We start from the raw sequence: 14,040 nt of genomic DNA, 5'->3' as shown, positions 1-14,040 counted from the left end.
TTGATTTGTCAATAAGTTGACTAATGTGAAATTGAAATTAGCACCACGTAAATGATTGCTTAGTATTCAATTTTTGAAAATTATGAGTGTTCAATTGAGCCTAGAAAAAGCCAGATTCTCTGTTAACGACCAGTCATGAAGTTTTTGTTTTTTGATTTTGTACGTATTGTTGTGTAAAAACTGATATGACGAAGATGTAAGCAATTCATATTCCATCTCGCAATGGAAAATTGAGCAATGGACCAAATTGATTAGCTGAATCTATATACTTAATCTTGGAAAACATTGAATCGCACCTGATTGATTATTAATCAATAGCGAAGTGTTGATTTTGAATGCTATCCATATATAAGCACTAAGAAATCATACTTAAAATCAAATAACACTGAAAGAAAAGCAGCCATATATAGAGACTCCAAGTTTGTATTGAGCAAACAATTCTCATCAAGCAATGATTACTTGTGCCTTTCCCGTTCCTTCTTACTTTTCTTGAACTTATCTCAGAGCTTCTCATGTGCTTCTTCTAGATGCCTGAACTGCGTGTTCACCCACTTTAGCTGCTGGTCTTGAACTTTCTGATTTTCCTCCTCTACTCTTGAGAATCATTACTTGAGTTTATCTAGATTGTTCCTATTTGAAGCAATGATATTACATGTCACGACTCTATTTACAGAGTAGTAGCTCGCTTGTTTAATTAGTAAGCGCTTCAAATTGAAATATAAATGAAAATTATAAAAAAATATGATTGCAATGAAGGTGAAGTAGTCGAAAAGAAGCTCTTTACCCGGTCTGCTTTCAGACTTGTATCTACAGGATGGTGGAACAATAGAACCCCATGCTTTCAGACTTGTATCTACAGGCATGTTGCAACTCTTATCTCCCTCTCTCTGCTTCTCTGTCACATATCATAGTATTATACTGCGAAGAGTGAACTGTTCAAATTAGAAGCACGAATTGAGTCAAAATAAGTAAAAGGAAACAACTCAGATCAAGTCAGAGCAGACCCTTCACTTTGAAAGCGATCATACCATTCCCCATGATCAATCATTTTCTTTGTCCACCAAAGATGCAAACATGTTTTGAAAGCTTCAAGGTATGCATATGATTTACATTAGTTGTTACATTTAGCTTTGAAAATGTTCATGGCTTCTTCTCTGCCAAGTTGTGAGAATGATTAGGGACTAAGACTGGTGAATAAATAATAAAATTAAAACAGTGACCTGTCTGATGAATAAATATTAACTCCATGTGATTCTATTGTGTTCTTTTCAGTAATTTAGTGCATTATACAGCTTTGAATATTCTAAATAAACCAACTTGGATAAAACATAATAAATACAGTCAGAATGTTAATGTAGCTTTCGAAGCTACAATACTGAATCCAGGGATACCCAAAGAGATGCTGTTTTTGAAGTAGAAAATTCTACCTTTTAGGTCAAGGAAATTCTTCTGTGACAGAAAACCCATGAGTAACATGAATGCTTAATCATGAATCTTTTGAGGCAATTAATTTGGTAATGAGACATCATGATGAATGATGACAGCAGTTAAAACTTCTCATTCAGAGTTGGATTGCTAAGAAAATTTTGATCATGCAGCTACAATGTAAAACAATAGGCGAAATACTTAAAGATGGATATTCTGCTTAATTCTTCTTCTGGTGATGCTAATTCTAATGAAATGAAGCTGAATAAAACCAATCAAAAGATGGATATTCTACCAAAGCTAGACTAAGCACAAAAGTTCTCAAATGTCTATACAATAATACTATTAGTTTGGTTTCATAAATAAGTTGCTAGAGAAACCTTTTTTTATTTTTTTATTTTTTTATTATTATTTTTTTTATAGGATTTGGATTTTTGGAATTGCAGCTACAATGTAATAATCTACCCTTAAGATTATGAATCTCATTTTTTTGCAAAAGTAATGAGTTGTTGCGTCCATCTTGGTAAAACTTTATTGAAAATAGATGCACAGTTGGAAGAGAAAACACCACAGGGTAATCAATGCTTCGCTCAAACTACCTGCCAGGTATTTTGTTTTGTCAGCCAACTTATCCACAGGATCGTTTTGAAGGCCCGAATCACCATCTTCTTCTTTTTGGTATGATCAAAGGGGACAATCTGCCCAAAAAAATAAAAGCCAGGATATTAGCAGTAATTGAGGGACTCAAGACATGGTATCTGATATTCCAACCACCTAATTTTATAAGGATTCTAGGAGACTTAAAGCATCACCTGGAGGCTCCTAATCGAAATTCAATGCTATATTATGCGGTAAATAAAAAAACAGTTAAAGCAATTCAAATCAGAACAATTTAGGCTCTTCCAACAGTATGAAACTGTTTTCCAGAAACTAACTATTAAAATACTTGGAAAGCAGATTACTTTTTCATTCTTCTTGGTTGGAGATATCATGGACTGCAGCTTTGTCCTGACTCTTGTATTCATTTTCCAGGCTTGTATTTTTATGTCTGCAAGACAGTGATCAAACAGATTGAATTTAATTTAGAAAAAATTGAATTATGTTTACAAAAATGAAAAAATTTACTTTGTTAAACTTTAATTTGATCAATAAATCTTTTTCCGGTCTGTATGTGCACCTTTCTAGTTTCCATTAGTTCTACCTTAGCATCTTAAACTCAGTAAATCTGTTCATCTTAAACAGGTGAAGATTATTGAATGAACTTCATGAAATTACCCAATCGAAAAAAAAAGCCACAGTTCTGAAATTACCCAAAATCAAAAACTCACCTTTAACCTCCTCCAATCAATCACTCAAACCCCAAACTGGAGCACGAACAATACCCCTACAAAATCCAACCCAGGTCAATTGAAAACTACTTGGATTGATTCTTGAAGAGGAAAAACCAAAACGGGGAAGTATGATGGTCGTAAAAGCTGAGAGACCGGAAAAAAATAAACGAAACAAATTCGAAGCCATCGTAGAATAACATCAGTTCACTCAATTTCTGTTCAAATCGAGAATCAACTTCTTCCCGTCTCCCTCTTCTTCTTCTGAAAAACATAGATCGCAAATTGAACCGAAAACCACCTTGTAGTCTGCAAGAGCCGATGTTGGTAAAGACAGAAGCAGAGCCGAGAATTTGTCAGGCAGAACTGTCATTCATCAAAATATCAAGGGCAAAACCGTCACTCCACTTTGTAATACAGTGATGAACGGCAAACCGGGCAACTGAGCTGCTTTAGTATATATAGAGAATATCTCCTCCCCCATACGATAGAAGGCCTTCAAACCCTAAACCCTAAACCCTAAAGCCTCCCGATTCCGGCAGCTCAGCTCTTCATTTGTAAATGGGCACCTCTGCGCTTAACAAGAGAAAGGGAGCAAAACCGCAGAAGGCTTCGCCCAACAAGAAGAAGCAAAAGAAGGAGCCTTTCACCGCCAAAAACCCAAAGAAGCCCAAGATTGTTCAAGTTCCCGAACCTTCTGACGAAGAAGAAGAAGAAGAAGAAGAAGTAGAGGACCTGGAAGAGTTTGATGTAGGAGATGAGGAAGGATCTGGTTCAGATAGTGACACTGATATTTTTGGTGGGGATGATCCCCTACAAGATGATGACGATGACGACGACTCCCTCCCAGGAAGTGATGAAGATGAAGGTACTGCGCTCTGTTTCTGTTATTGTTTTGTGCTTCCTTCCAGTGTTGTTTGATGGTTGAACATTATGTATCATTATCTTGTTGTAGAGAAAGGTTCTTCAGATTCGGATTCCGACTCGGGTGATATAGAGAAGAAATCAAGGGTCATTGACCAAAAAACGCTGGAGGAAGAAGAAGAAGGTAGAAAGGAACTGGAATTAAATATCAAGGATGAATCTGATGAGTTCAGATTACCAACTAAGCAGGTTTGCTTCTTTCACATGAGAATTGATAAGTATGCAGTTTTCATTCCCTGCTTAAATTTTCAAGCCTCTTTTTTCTAATGATATAGGAACTCGAACAAGAGGCGCATCAACCTCCTGATCTTTCGCACCTACAGAGGAGGATAAAAGAGAGTAAGTTGTATCTCCACTAGTTTATGTTCGGCAAATTTCAAACTTGTTGATGTTCATTCTGGCCTAATTTGAATATTTTTAAATAGTTGTTCGAGTGCTCTCAAATTTCAAGGCATTGAGGCAAGAGGGGGCGTCAAGGAAGGATTATGTAGAACAGCTTAAGAGAGATTTAAGCTCATACTACGGCTACAATGACTTTTTGATTGGAGCTTTAGTAGAGGTGACTGATTGATTCTTTGATGTAGCTATTTTGTAATGGTCTTTCTTTGTTTGTTTTTGGCAACTTATCAGTCTTGCGTTTTATTTTCTAGATGTTTCCAGTTGTGGAACTTGTGGAGCTCATTGAAGCTTTTGAAAAGCCTCGACCTATATGCCTCCGAACTAACACTCTGAAGGTGACAGAACTATCCAACGTGTCTACATGCTGTGACTTGTTTCTAGTGTTTTCTTTTGAAGATTTTGTGTTCTTATCAATGTTATTTTCCATTGTTGCATAGACACGAAGGAGGGATTTGGCAGCTAGTTTGATAAACAGAGGAGTAAATCTAGATCCCTTAAGCAAGTGGTCAAAAGTAAGAATTACTTCACATTTTTGTTTTTCCCTCACTTCTTGTTCTTGTCCTGATTTCTTATCAAGTTCAAATTCTGATTGCAGGTTGGACTGGTTGTGTATGAATCACAAGTCCCAGTTGGTGCCACTCCTGAATATATGGCTGGTTATTACATGGTAGGTGGTTTTTGAGTTGATGTTGTTCTGGGGTTTCATATTTCAAGCCAAATTTTATGCGTTAAAGGATTTACTTACGTTTAACATTTGCTTACTCAGCTCCAAAGTGCAAGCTCCTTTTTGCCCGTTATGGCCCTTGCTCCTCAAGAAAATGAACGAGTTGTTGATATGGCGTAAGTCAATGTTTCAATTTTTTTATTTTATATTTTGCATGTTCCCCTAGCAATACTATTACCAGCTATAAATTTAATATTTCAGTTTTTGTTGGCATTATTAAATTATTAGATGATATATTTTATGCTAAACATAATATATCTGATTGGATAACTACTTTAGACCCATTTGAAGTTCTTCATGTTACAATTAACAATCTGATAAGCTAAAATTGAAAAAAGCAGGTGCGTACTATTTATTGATAAAGTGGAATTAAATGTTTTACTTAAATTGGTAGAACTAAGGGCGCCTGCTTCTGTTAGAATGGGTTATCTTGTCCTAATATGACCTCCCAATGCTCCTGTGTCTGAGGGAGACACTGTCTTCATGTTTGAAGTTCTAAATTGCCTAAAATGTCCAGAATGCTTGATGGTCTCTCTTCTTGGAGCTACGTGCTTGCCTGAAATTTCAATTAACAAGAATGGAGTGGGTTTATTGTATTCTGAACTTTGTCCTTGCCTTGTCCTAAAACACCCTTGCAATTAGTTGGCAAAATTAGTAGCATGGTACTCTCCATTATAATAACACTTTATCCTTTTGCAGGGCTGCTCCTGGTGGTAAAACAACCTATGTAGCGGCTCTTATGAAAAATAGTGGTATGTGTAGTGATTTATTCAATGGCTTTATGTTATTCTCCTGGCTGTATGTAGCTCCGCATTTATTTCCATTTACTAGTATATTGTTGTTGTTTGAGTCCTAGATCTAATGTTGACTTTTAGTCTGCACCGCATTGTGACAATGGTTCATTCGTACATTACTTTTTTAGTTTCATGGCTTTTTATTAATCTTATTGATAACATGCTGTCTGTGTTGACTGTCATCTTCTCTTTTACTGTTGCTATTTTGTTAATGTGTGCGTGAAAGCAGGATTTGCGTAAAACGTTATTGGTCTCATGTGTTTATGTGTTTGTTGTGCAAATGCATGATCAAGCATGGATCACACCTCATCTAATAGCACTATATAGTTCCTAAGTTGAGATGTCTGCCATATATTTTCTTTTCTTATATTGAATTGACAAGATTTGGGTAATTTTCTTGATAATATCTAGTAGCTCCATGTATTGGTTCCAGGATTTTAGTTCTGATGCAATTTTTTAACAGGAATTATATTTGCAAATGAAATGAAGGAGCCAAGGCTCAAGTCCCTCACTGCTAATTTGCATCGTATGGGGGTGACAAACACAGTCGTTTGTAACTATGACGGCAAGGAGGTTTGATTTTTTCTTGTTATCTCTCTTTGGCATAATTGTCAATTTGCTACCCTAGGTTTCACCTTATTGTCAATTTGCTACCCTAGGTTTTATTTCAGCCAATTTGCCACCCTAGGTTTTATTTTAGCCAATTTGCCACTCTAGGTTTTGAAGATTAACCAATATGCTTCCTTAAATTTTCAAAATTAGCGATTTGCTATCCTAGATTTTCAAAATTGATCAATGTTTGGATGGAGGAATGAACAAATTAATGTGATGAAAGGGTAGTAAATTGGCTAATTTTGAAAACATAAGGTAGCAAATTGGCTAATTGTGATAGGGTACCAAATTGGCCGAAATAAAACTTAGGTTAGCAAATTGACACTAAGGTGAAACCTAGGGTAGCAAATTGGCTATTAAGCCTATATATACTTTGGAAAGTCTAGTCATTTAGGTTTGAGACGTGTAAAGATTGTCATCCCATGACGATTGTGTCACTGAATATTGTTTTAGGCAATGCAAAGATTTACATCCTCTATGATGCTTAATATGATAGCTATGACTGTCTCCTCACTTAAAATAACTTATATTGGATTTTTATCTCATTTCCATAATGCGTTTGAGTGTTTGACATACTCATTCTTTGATGAATTCCACAAGTTTGTTTTATACTTTTGTCAAGGTTCCTGAATGTTACTGGCTAGCAGTGTCCTCCGTTTTTTGTATAAGAGTTAGGGTCCAGCCGTCCAATGTATTTTATTGTATATTCTCTCGGTTTTAACATCTTTTCTTTTTTGCTTCTGTTTATTGTATTGTAGCTCCCTAAGGTTCTGGGTAGCAATGCGGTTGATAGAGTTCTGTTAGATGCTCCTTGCAGCGGGACAGGGGTAAGCAGCTAGGTTTCAATCTGCAACAGTTGAATCTACTTTATTGGCTTATTTTCTTCTTAGTTGTTAAATGAAGCCTAATGAGTGTTCTTTTGCAGGTTATATCCAAAGATGAGTCTGTTAAAACTTCTAAAAGTTCTGATGAAATACAGAAATGTGCTCATCTCCAGAAGGTACACTGTTTCTTTATGGTGGTATTTTTTATTTATTTGGGCTCTGGTTACAAACTTATGATTTTTCTCAAATCAACTTGTGAATTCTAGACTAGAAGTTATGTAGCAATCTGAAACGACTCTAAATTTGTCTATTATATTGTAAGTTAACTATCTCTGGAAGTGTGGGAACTGCATCTAGAAAGCCACTTACGAGATCTTTACATTTGGTTTAAAACAGCGATCAAGTTTTTTTTTTTTTTGGTTTCATCACATCCAGTATTCTTGTAATTTTATGGGCCAACAACCTTAAATTTTGAATTTTTTTTCTGTAGCAATTGATACTAGCTGCAATTGACATGGTGGATGCGAATTCGAAATCAGGGGGATACATTGTGTACTCCACGTGCTCCATTATGGTTGCTGAGGTTTGTTTAACACAAACCCTTGATTATATTTCTAGTTTTATGTTTTTCTTACTGTCCAACTTTCATGTTGCAGAATGAAGCTGTTATTGACTATGCACTCAGGAAGAGAAATGTTAAACTTGTTCCCTGCGGACTTGACTTTGGGCGTCCAGGGTAAAGATAATTCTCCCTCTTTTGTTACTCAGCTGTGAGGCGATTGGATTTACGCATTTAATATTGTTCTCTTCTTCACCAGGTTTACCCGGTTTAGGGAACAGCGCTTCCACCCATCAGTGGAAAAGACGAGGCGGTTCTACCCTCATGTTCATAATATGGATGGTTTTTTTGTGGCGAAGGTAAACCGTATTGCTTTTTTTTTTCTTTTCAGAATACCAGCTTGGAGATAGATATGATGGGTGAAGTCAATTAATAGTAACTATTATGTTCAGAAGGCTTGTGAATCAGGCTAAGCTAATTATTTCATTTATTTGATTGTTCAATATGTCTAGCTGAAAAAGATGAGCAATTTGAAGCCAACTACAGCAGAATCTCGACTATCTGAAACAGTAGAGGCTGAAACAGTAGACGTAGATCTCAACATGACAGAAGACGACAGTGAAAAGAATGCCAGAGTAGATGTTCAGCAGCATTCGGCAGATGACGACACTGAAAGTGAAAAGAAGGTTTTGGAAGAAGGGAAACCAGAATTGGCAGGCACTGGGAAAAAGAGGAAAGAAAAGAAGCTCCCCTCCTTTTTCTCTCATCTGAAAGGGCAATTCCCCTTGGATCAAAAAGATGAAAAGAAAGTGAAATCCTCGGACCAAAAAAAGGAAAAGAGAGTGAAACTGAAATTTCCTCCTAGGGAGGAGATTGCAAAAGCCAGGTACAAAGCATTATCATCATATTGTGTTTTTTTTTTTACTTTCTTTCCCTAGTACTAATTTTATTTTTTCCGCATCTCCCAGAATTAGTGGCTTGTATTTTAGTATTGTACATAATCTGTCTGAATAGCTACAGTTTGTTGTTTTGCATAGTTTGAAGCACTAACTTGATTCAAACTCCTGCAGGGAAGAGAAGAGGACAGCTCTGAGGAAAAGCAAAGCTAAGAACAATGCCGTTGGTACAGGAGAATGAGCAATTGATGCGACCTAAGTGCAGGGCTCTGCAAATTAAGTGCATGTGGATTCTTCATATGGGTTGTCAGTTTGATACAACTTGCCCTCTATGCTCTGCAGACCCTAAAATTTTGTTTTAATTCATGTTGAGAACTGAACTAAATTCATGTCCTTTTTGTTGCAAACAGAGTGATTCCATAATTCATTGTTCTTGCTAAAACAGTGTTTCCATATCTTAGTGATTATTATACAGAGTTGAGGGAGCTAAGAACTGGTATTCTCATAGAGGGATGAATAGTGCGTCTAACTTGCTACTACAAATATCGCCTATGTGAAATTAACATCATAAAAGTTTTTCTTCAAAAAAAAAAAAACATCATAAAAGTTTATAACTTATGGTTAGTAATGAGATTGGAAGTCGAGGGAAAGAATTGGCTTTGAGGGCTGGGCACAGGTATCTCCCAACTCGTCAGTTTGGCAAGATAGTACAATTACAAATGTTTCCCTGTTTTGGACTAAAAGGTTACTGTAGAAAATTAGAGTAAAGGAGCTTAATTGATGAACACAGAAATTGAAGGACACTGAATTTTTATTGATGAAAACAAAGTTTACAAAAGGAAAAAAAGAAAAATGCGATAGAGCAAAGAGAAGACTCCGGTTTTTCTCTTAGGGTTGTGTATGTGTGTCCTTGCATAAAACACAACAATACTGGTCATACGTATAGCAAGTTGACGTCCCATTTATTTATCATCTATTGTACAGATATGTATGCTATACAGATTGATAAAGTGGTCCTATGCATGACACATGGGGACCATTTGGGGATAATTATGTAAGGGCTGACCAGATTTTACCAGTTTCTTACTGCTCTAAGAAATTAAATAACACCCATGGTATCTCTTATGCAGATATTCAAAACTTTCTTAGAAAAGAAATAGTCTTCAACATGCCACAAATTCACCTAATGACATATCCTATTTAAATTGTTACTAACAAGGCGGAATTACTGCTGTTCTTAGTGAGGTACAGAAAAAATTAAAAGTAGGGTAAAAGTATAAAGCTGATAAATAAAAACAAATATTTTTTGTGACGGAGTACTGGCCACAAACTTAGAATTTATTTATTCAAGCATAAATACAGACTAAATACCCAGAGCCTCACTCTTGGATAAACAACTAAAAGCTGTTTAGTTACTCATAACTGATTACAAGTACTTACTTGAAAGAAAAAGCACACCACTTCACACAGACTCAAACTACTACTTTTGCTTTCTTACTTCTTGAAAGAAAATTATTTTGCTCAATTTTCTGATGCCTTAAAATCTGACTCTAAGTCTCCTTATATAGGGAGCGGAACTCAAACTGGAATTCAAAAACACATAATTTATAGGGCCGAAAGCTCCATTATTTTGAGAAATTTTATTAACACATCCCAAGATACTTAATACACATTCTAATTTTTCTACATTAAAAATCAGATTATATGGGTAAATGAAATGACTAAAAAGACATCCATATTAGAAAAGGAACTATAGTTGGAATATGTTTAATAGCTTTTAATATTGTTATAAATTCAAGTTGAAATCTTTGTCATGAGTTCATGACAAGCTTGATTATTAGCAATTAATTACAAAATTCTTATGATTGTTCATATTGTTTCTTGGTAATTAATAGAAAGAAAATAAAACCTAGTATGATATATATAAACCCTAATTGGAATCTTCTTCTACAAGCTTGACTACTAGCAATTTTGCATTACAAAATCCTTATGATTGTATATGTTGTTTCATGATAAGTAATGGAGAGAAAATAACAACAATGTAGTTATAAACCTAGTTGGGATCCTCTTCATGTGTTCTTGATTATTTTTCAACAATCTTGACTACCAGCAATTTTGAATAAATAAATTGTCTCGATGCCGATAGATCTCAATTCCTCTTGTTCCATCAACTACTCTTAGTCTTGAATTCTGTTGGGAGGGGAGATTAATAAATATTTTTATGTATTCTTCTAATTTCTATGTGTATTAAACTATTCCAGTACCTTTTATTTTATTATTTTCCTTTCTATTTGACTCTTTCATTTTCTTTTAATAAATTTCCTATTATTAATATAATATTATTATTAATTTTTTAATATATTGAATTAAATAATAGGCGATTCAAAATGAAAGTTTCCTTCTCGCATCTGCACTCTCCATCACATTGGCGGAACAAAAATATCGTATCAATATAGAGGGAATTTTTTAGTACATGAAATAGCGATTTGCTAGATATTCGATATAGAAATAGATATAAAAAAAAGGGGGTCTTCTGTTCTGAAATTGGAATCAAAGAAAGATATTTAAGATGGCTCGTATATTGTGACTTGTAATAAATGTTTCTCCGTAAAGGAAGGGAAGCGCCATTTTTTCATTTCACATTTATTCCTACAGAACATCTAGGAACAAGAAGATTTAATCGGAAATATCGACAGATTCCCGCGCAGTCCAAAGAAATATGAAAATAATAATAATAAAAAAAAATCCAATTTTATCTCTATCGAATTTTAATATCAGAATAGTGAATAGAATTATGATGCAATGGGTTAGGTCCACTTACCTTTTCTTTTGTTGATTTCTAATCGATTTAATTGGAATAATGGAAAATCGGAAAGTAATCGGAATATTTTATTCAAGGAGACGACTTATCCGTATTTATTATAATTTATAATTCATTATAATAAGATAAGCAAATTTATAACTGTACCTATACTCTAATTTATTAGTATGTTATAATTTATATAATGATATTAAATTATACGTATATTCAATTATATAATTTGTTATTTTTTTATTCTAAATATTCACAATAACTTTATTCGTACTTCAAATAGGAATACTACTGCCGGAGTTTTTTGATTTATGAAAAAATCAAAGCCCCTTATTGGATTTGAACCGATGACTTATGCCTTACCATGGCATAGGGATCATCATGGGCCGGGCTAGGGCCGACCCTACCCTAAATTTTAGGGCTTAGGGTTGAGCCGGGCTGCGCCTAGTCAAAGTCAACAAAATTTAGGCCCTGGGCTTAAATATGCTAACCCTTACTTGCCCGAAAGGCCCGAGCCACTAGGGCCGAAAGGGCCGGGTCGGGCCGACCTTCCGAATAGGGTCGAAATGGGCCTAAAAGGGCCTTAATTTGTTTAACAAAAAGAAATATATTATTTTTATTTTTTATCTCAAAATGTGGCTCAATGGTTATATAGGTAATACAAGACTCATTGTTTTTTGTTGATCATATTTAATATAAATATATATATTGGAATTAACTTATAAGTTATAACATTTATAAATATTAGTTAAGATGATTATATTCAATTAACTATTTCTCTAAATCTCCCAAAATTAATTGTTGTTTAACAAAGGAAACAAAAATTAAAAAGGGACTAAATACTGTTTAGTCCTTGAGCTTTTGACCAAAAAACACTTCAGTCCCTGACTTTCTAATTTCACACGTTTAGTCCTTGTACTTTAAAATTTCGGACCAATAGGTTCTTGCCGTCTAAAACCTCCATTAAGTTGTAGCAAAATGTCTATTATGACCTCAGTTCTTTTTTTTTAATTAATTAATTATTTTATTTTTTTGGAAAAAGAATTTTTTTTTTTACCCTTTCTTTCTTTCTGTTTGTTTCTTCATCATTCCTCCTTCCTCTCTCAATCCCATCATACTCATTGAACTCAAACACCTCCAAATTAGTTCTCCTTCACCACATCCAAATAATTTGTACCAATCATACCATCCTCATTCCGCCTACCATGCTCCAGTCTCTCCCTCTTCGGAACCATTCCGCCCCCTTCTACAATGCCCTTGTCCAAACCATTACAAACCCGAATAGTCTCCGGCCTAACTTTCCTCCTCGGCATCAATAGCTCATCACTCGACCCTGAATCACTCATCACCAACCTTGACCTCTTCTTCTCCTTCTTCGATTCGAAAACCTTCCGAGAACTCGAAGAACCAACACCTCCACTAACCAGGCTTCTTCCTCACAAAATTAAACACCCCGAAGAATTCATATTCTTCACCAACACCCCAGAAGGGCCAACAGATCTCACTCCTTCATCCATCTACATCCACCACTCTCAAAACCCCCAAATTCCAAACCCCACCCTTCAATTCATCCCTAATTCACCAAATCCGACCCGTACACAAATCCGATAGGATCTTTTAAGAGTTAAAACGAATTATGAATATCAACAAAAAGAAGATCAAAGCCTCCAAATAGTCGATTGAAATTACCGATTACTCTCCAAATACCTCCGGATCCAGAACGATCCGTGTTAAGATCCGAAATTTAAGCTCCGCCGGTGGATCGGTGGAGGTAGAGCTTGCCGAAGACGTGGAGGGCAGTGATGAAGCCGATGAAGCAGAGGCTCATGACGAGCATGACGGTGGGGGAGATCTTCAAGCCAGGAGCGTCGTCGGTGTAGAACCTGAGTATGTTGTTTCCGGCACTAGAGCCACCGCCGCTGCCGTCCATGCCTCCTGAGCTGGAGTTGCCGCCTCCACCGATACGACGGCTGCGCATTCCAGCTGTGGTAGCAGCTGAACAACGAGGAGCCATGACGCCGGGGCGTGAGGAATCGACTGAAGGGCATCTGTTTAGGGATAAAAAGAAAGGAGGTCGTAGGGGGTGGAGGAGAAGAGATAAAAACAAAGAAAAAGAAAAAAAAGAATAAAATAAAGAAAAAATAATAAATAAATAAAAACTGAGGGCATAATAGACATTTTGCCGCGACTTAACTGAGATTTTAGACGGCAAGGACTTATTGGTCCGAAATTTTGAAGTACAAGGACTAAACGTGTGAAATTAGAAGGTCAGGGATTGAAGTGTTTTATGGTCAAAAACTCAAGAACTAAACAGTAATTAGTCCATTAAAAAAACTAAAGCTTAGGAAATCAATTACAAAAAAGAGATAAGTTGTATGTTATAGACTAAAGAGAAACATATTTAAAAAATAGAAAATTATTAGGGCTTATAGGGCCGAGCCGGGCTTGGCCCTAACCGGCTCAAACGGGCCGGACTTCATTTGCATGACCCTTACCCTACCCTATTTGAGAAAGGGTAGGGCCGGCCAGCCCTAATGCAAGGGCGGGGTAGGGCTTCAGCCCTACGGGCCGGGCGGGCTTAAGGCCAAATGGCTAAATGATGAGGCCTACCATGGCGTTACTCTACCACTGAGTTAAAAGGGCTTGTTTTATTCAATTCATGAATAAAGTTACCAGCCATTATGAGTATATATACTTATTAGGGCTAATTACTGTTTAGTACCCTGTCGTTTTAGTCAAACAT

The 14,040-nt window shown here is 35.9% G+C and overlaps 1 protein-coding gene and 1 long non-coding RNA gene across 5 annotated transcripts; one reads left to right on the top strand and one right to left on the bottom strand.

The window, feature by feature from the left end:
- Positions 1-238: 238 nt before the first annotated feature.
- Positions 239-3,109, bottom strand: LOC133708767 (uncharacterized). Of its 4 annotated transcripts, XR_009846029.1 has the most exons (6): positions 2,754-3,108; positions 2,388-2,473; positions 2,025-2,123; positions 1,005-1,154; positions 785-918; positions 239-630 (listed from the first exon to the last, which is right to left on the bottom strand). It is a non-coding gene; the product is annotated as an uncharacterized LOC133708767 (long non-coding RNA). The 4 variants fall into 4 exon arrangements; XR_009846027.1 differs by having other exon boundaries at positions 785-1,154; positions 2,754-3,109; XR_009846028.1 differs by having other exon boundaries at positions 785-1,086; positions 2,754-3,105.
- Positions 3,110-3,230: 121 nt separating this feature from the next.
- LOC133708766 (26S rRNA (cytosine-C(5))-methyltransferase NOP2B-like) lies at positions 3,231-8,975 on the top strand. The gene is made up of 17 exons (XM_062134288.1): positions 3,231-3,621; positions 3,709-3,866; positions 3,953-4,016; positions 4,103-4,236; positions 4,328-4,411; positions 4,514-4,588; positions 4,672-4,743; positions 4,843-4,916; positions 5,500-5,552; positions 6,058-6,167; positions 6,965-7,033; positions 7,132-7,206; positions 7,521-7,613; positions 7,687-7,766; positions 7,849-7,948; positions 8,102-8,475; positions 8,660-8,975. Exons 1-17 carry the CDS (start codon positions 3,315-3,317, stop codon positions 8,724-8,726), a joined length of 1,989 nt encoding a protein of 662 aa, XP_061990272.1. The 5' UTR covers positions 3,231-3,314; the 3' UTR covers positions 8,727-8,975.
- The last annotated feature ends 5,065 nt before the right edge of the window (positions 8,976-14,040 follow it).

The sequence above is a fragment of the Rosa rugosa genome, chromosome 5, assembly GCF_958449725.1.
Source record: "Rosa rugosa chromosome 5, drRosRugo1.1, whole genome shotgun sequence".
In the NCBI taxonomy this organism is placed as follows: domain Eukaryota; kingdom Viridiplantae; phylum Streptophyta; class Magnoliopsida; order Rosales; family Rosaceae; genus Rosa; species Rosa rugosa.
The sequence above is the reverse complement of the archived record's forward strand: the minus strand, read 5'-3'. Positions and strand labels throughout refer to the sequence as shown.

Excerpts from the sequence above, each read along its gene's own strand:
- LOC133708766 (XM_062134288.1), top strand. The coding sequence starts at position 3,315 with ATGGGCACCTCTGCGCTTAACAAGAGAAAGGGAGCAAAACCGCAGAAG. Across the intron at positions 4,017-4,102 it reads ACAGAGGAGGATAAAAGAGA|TTGTTCGAGTGCTCTCAAAT; the intron begins GTAAGTTGTATC and ends ATTTTTAAATAG. Across the intron at positions 4,589-4,671 it reads CCTTAAGCAAGTGGTCAAAA|GTTGGACTGGTTGTGTATGA; the intron begins GTAAGAATTACT and ends TTCTGATTGCAG.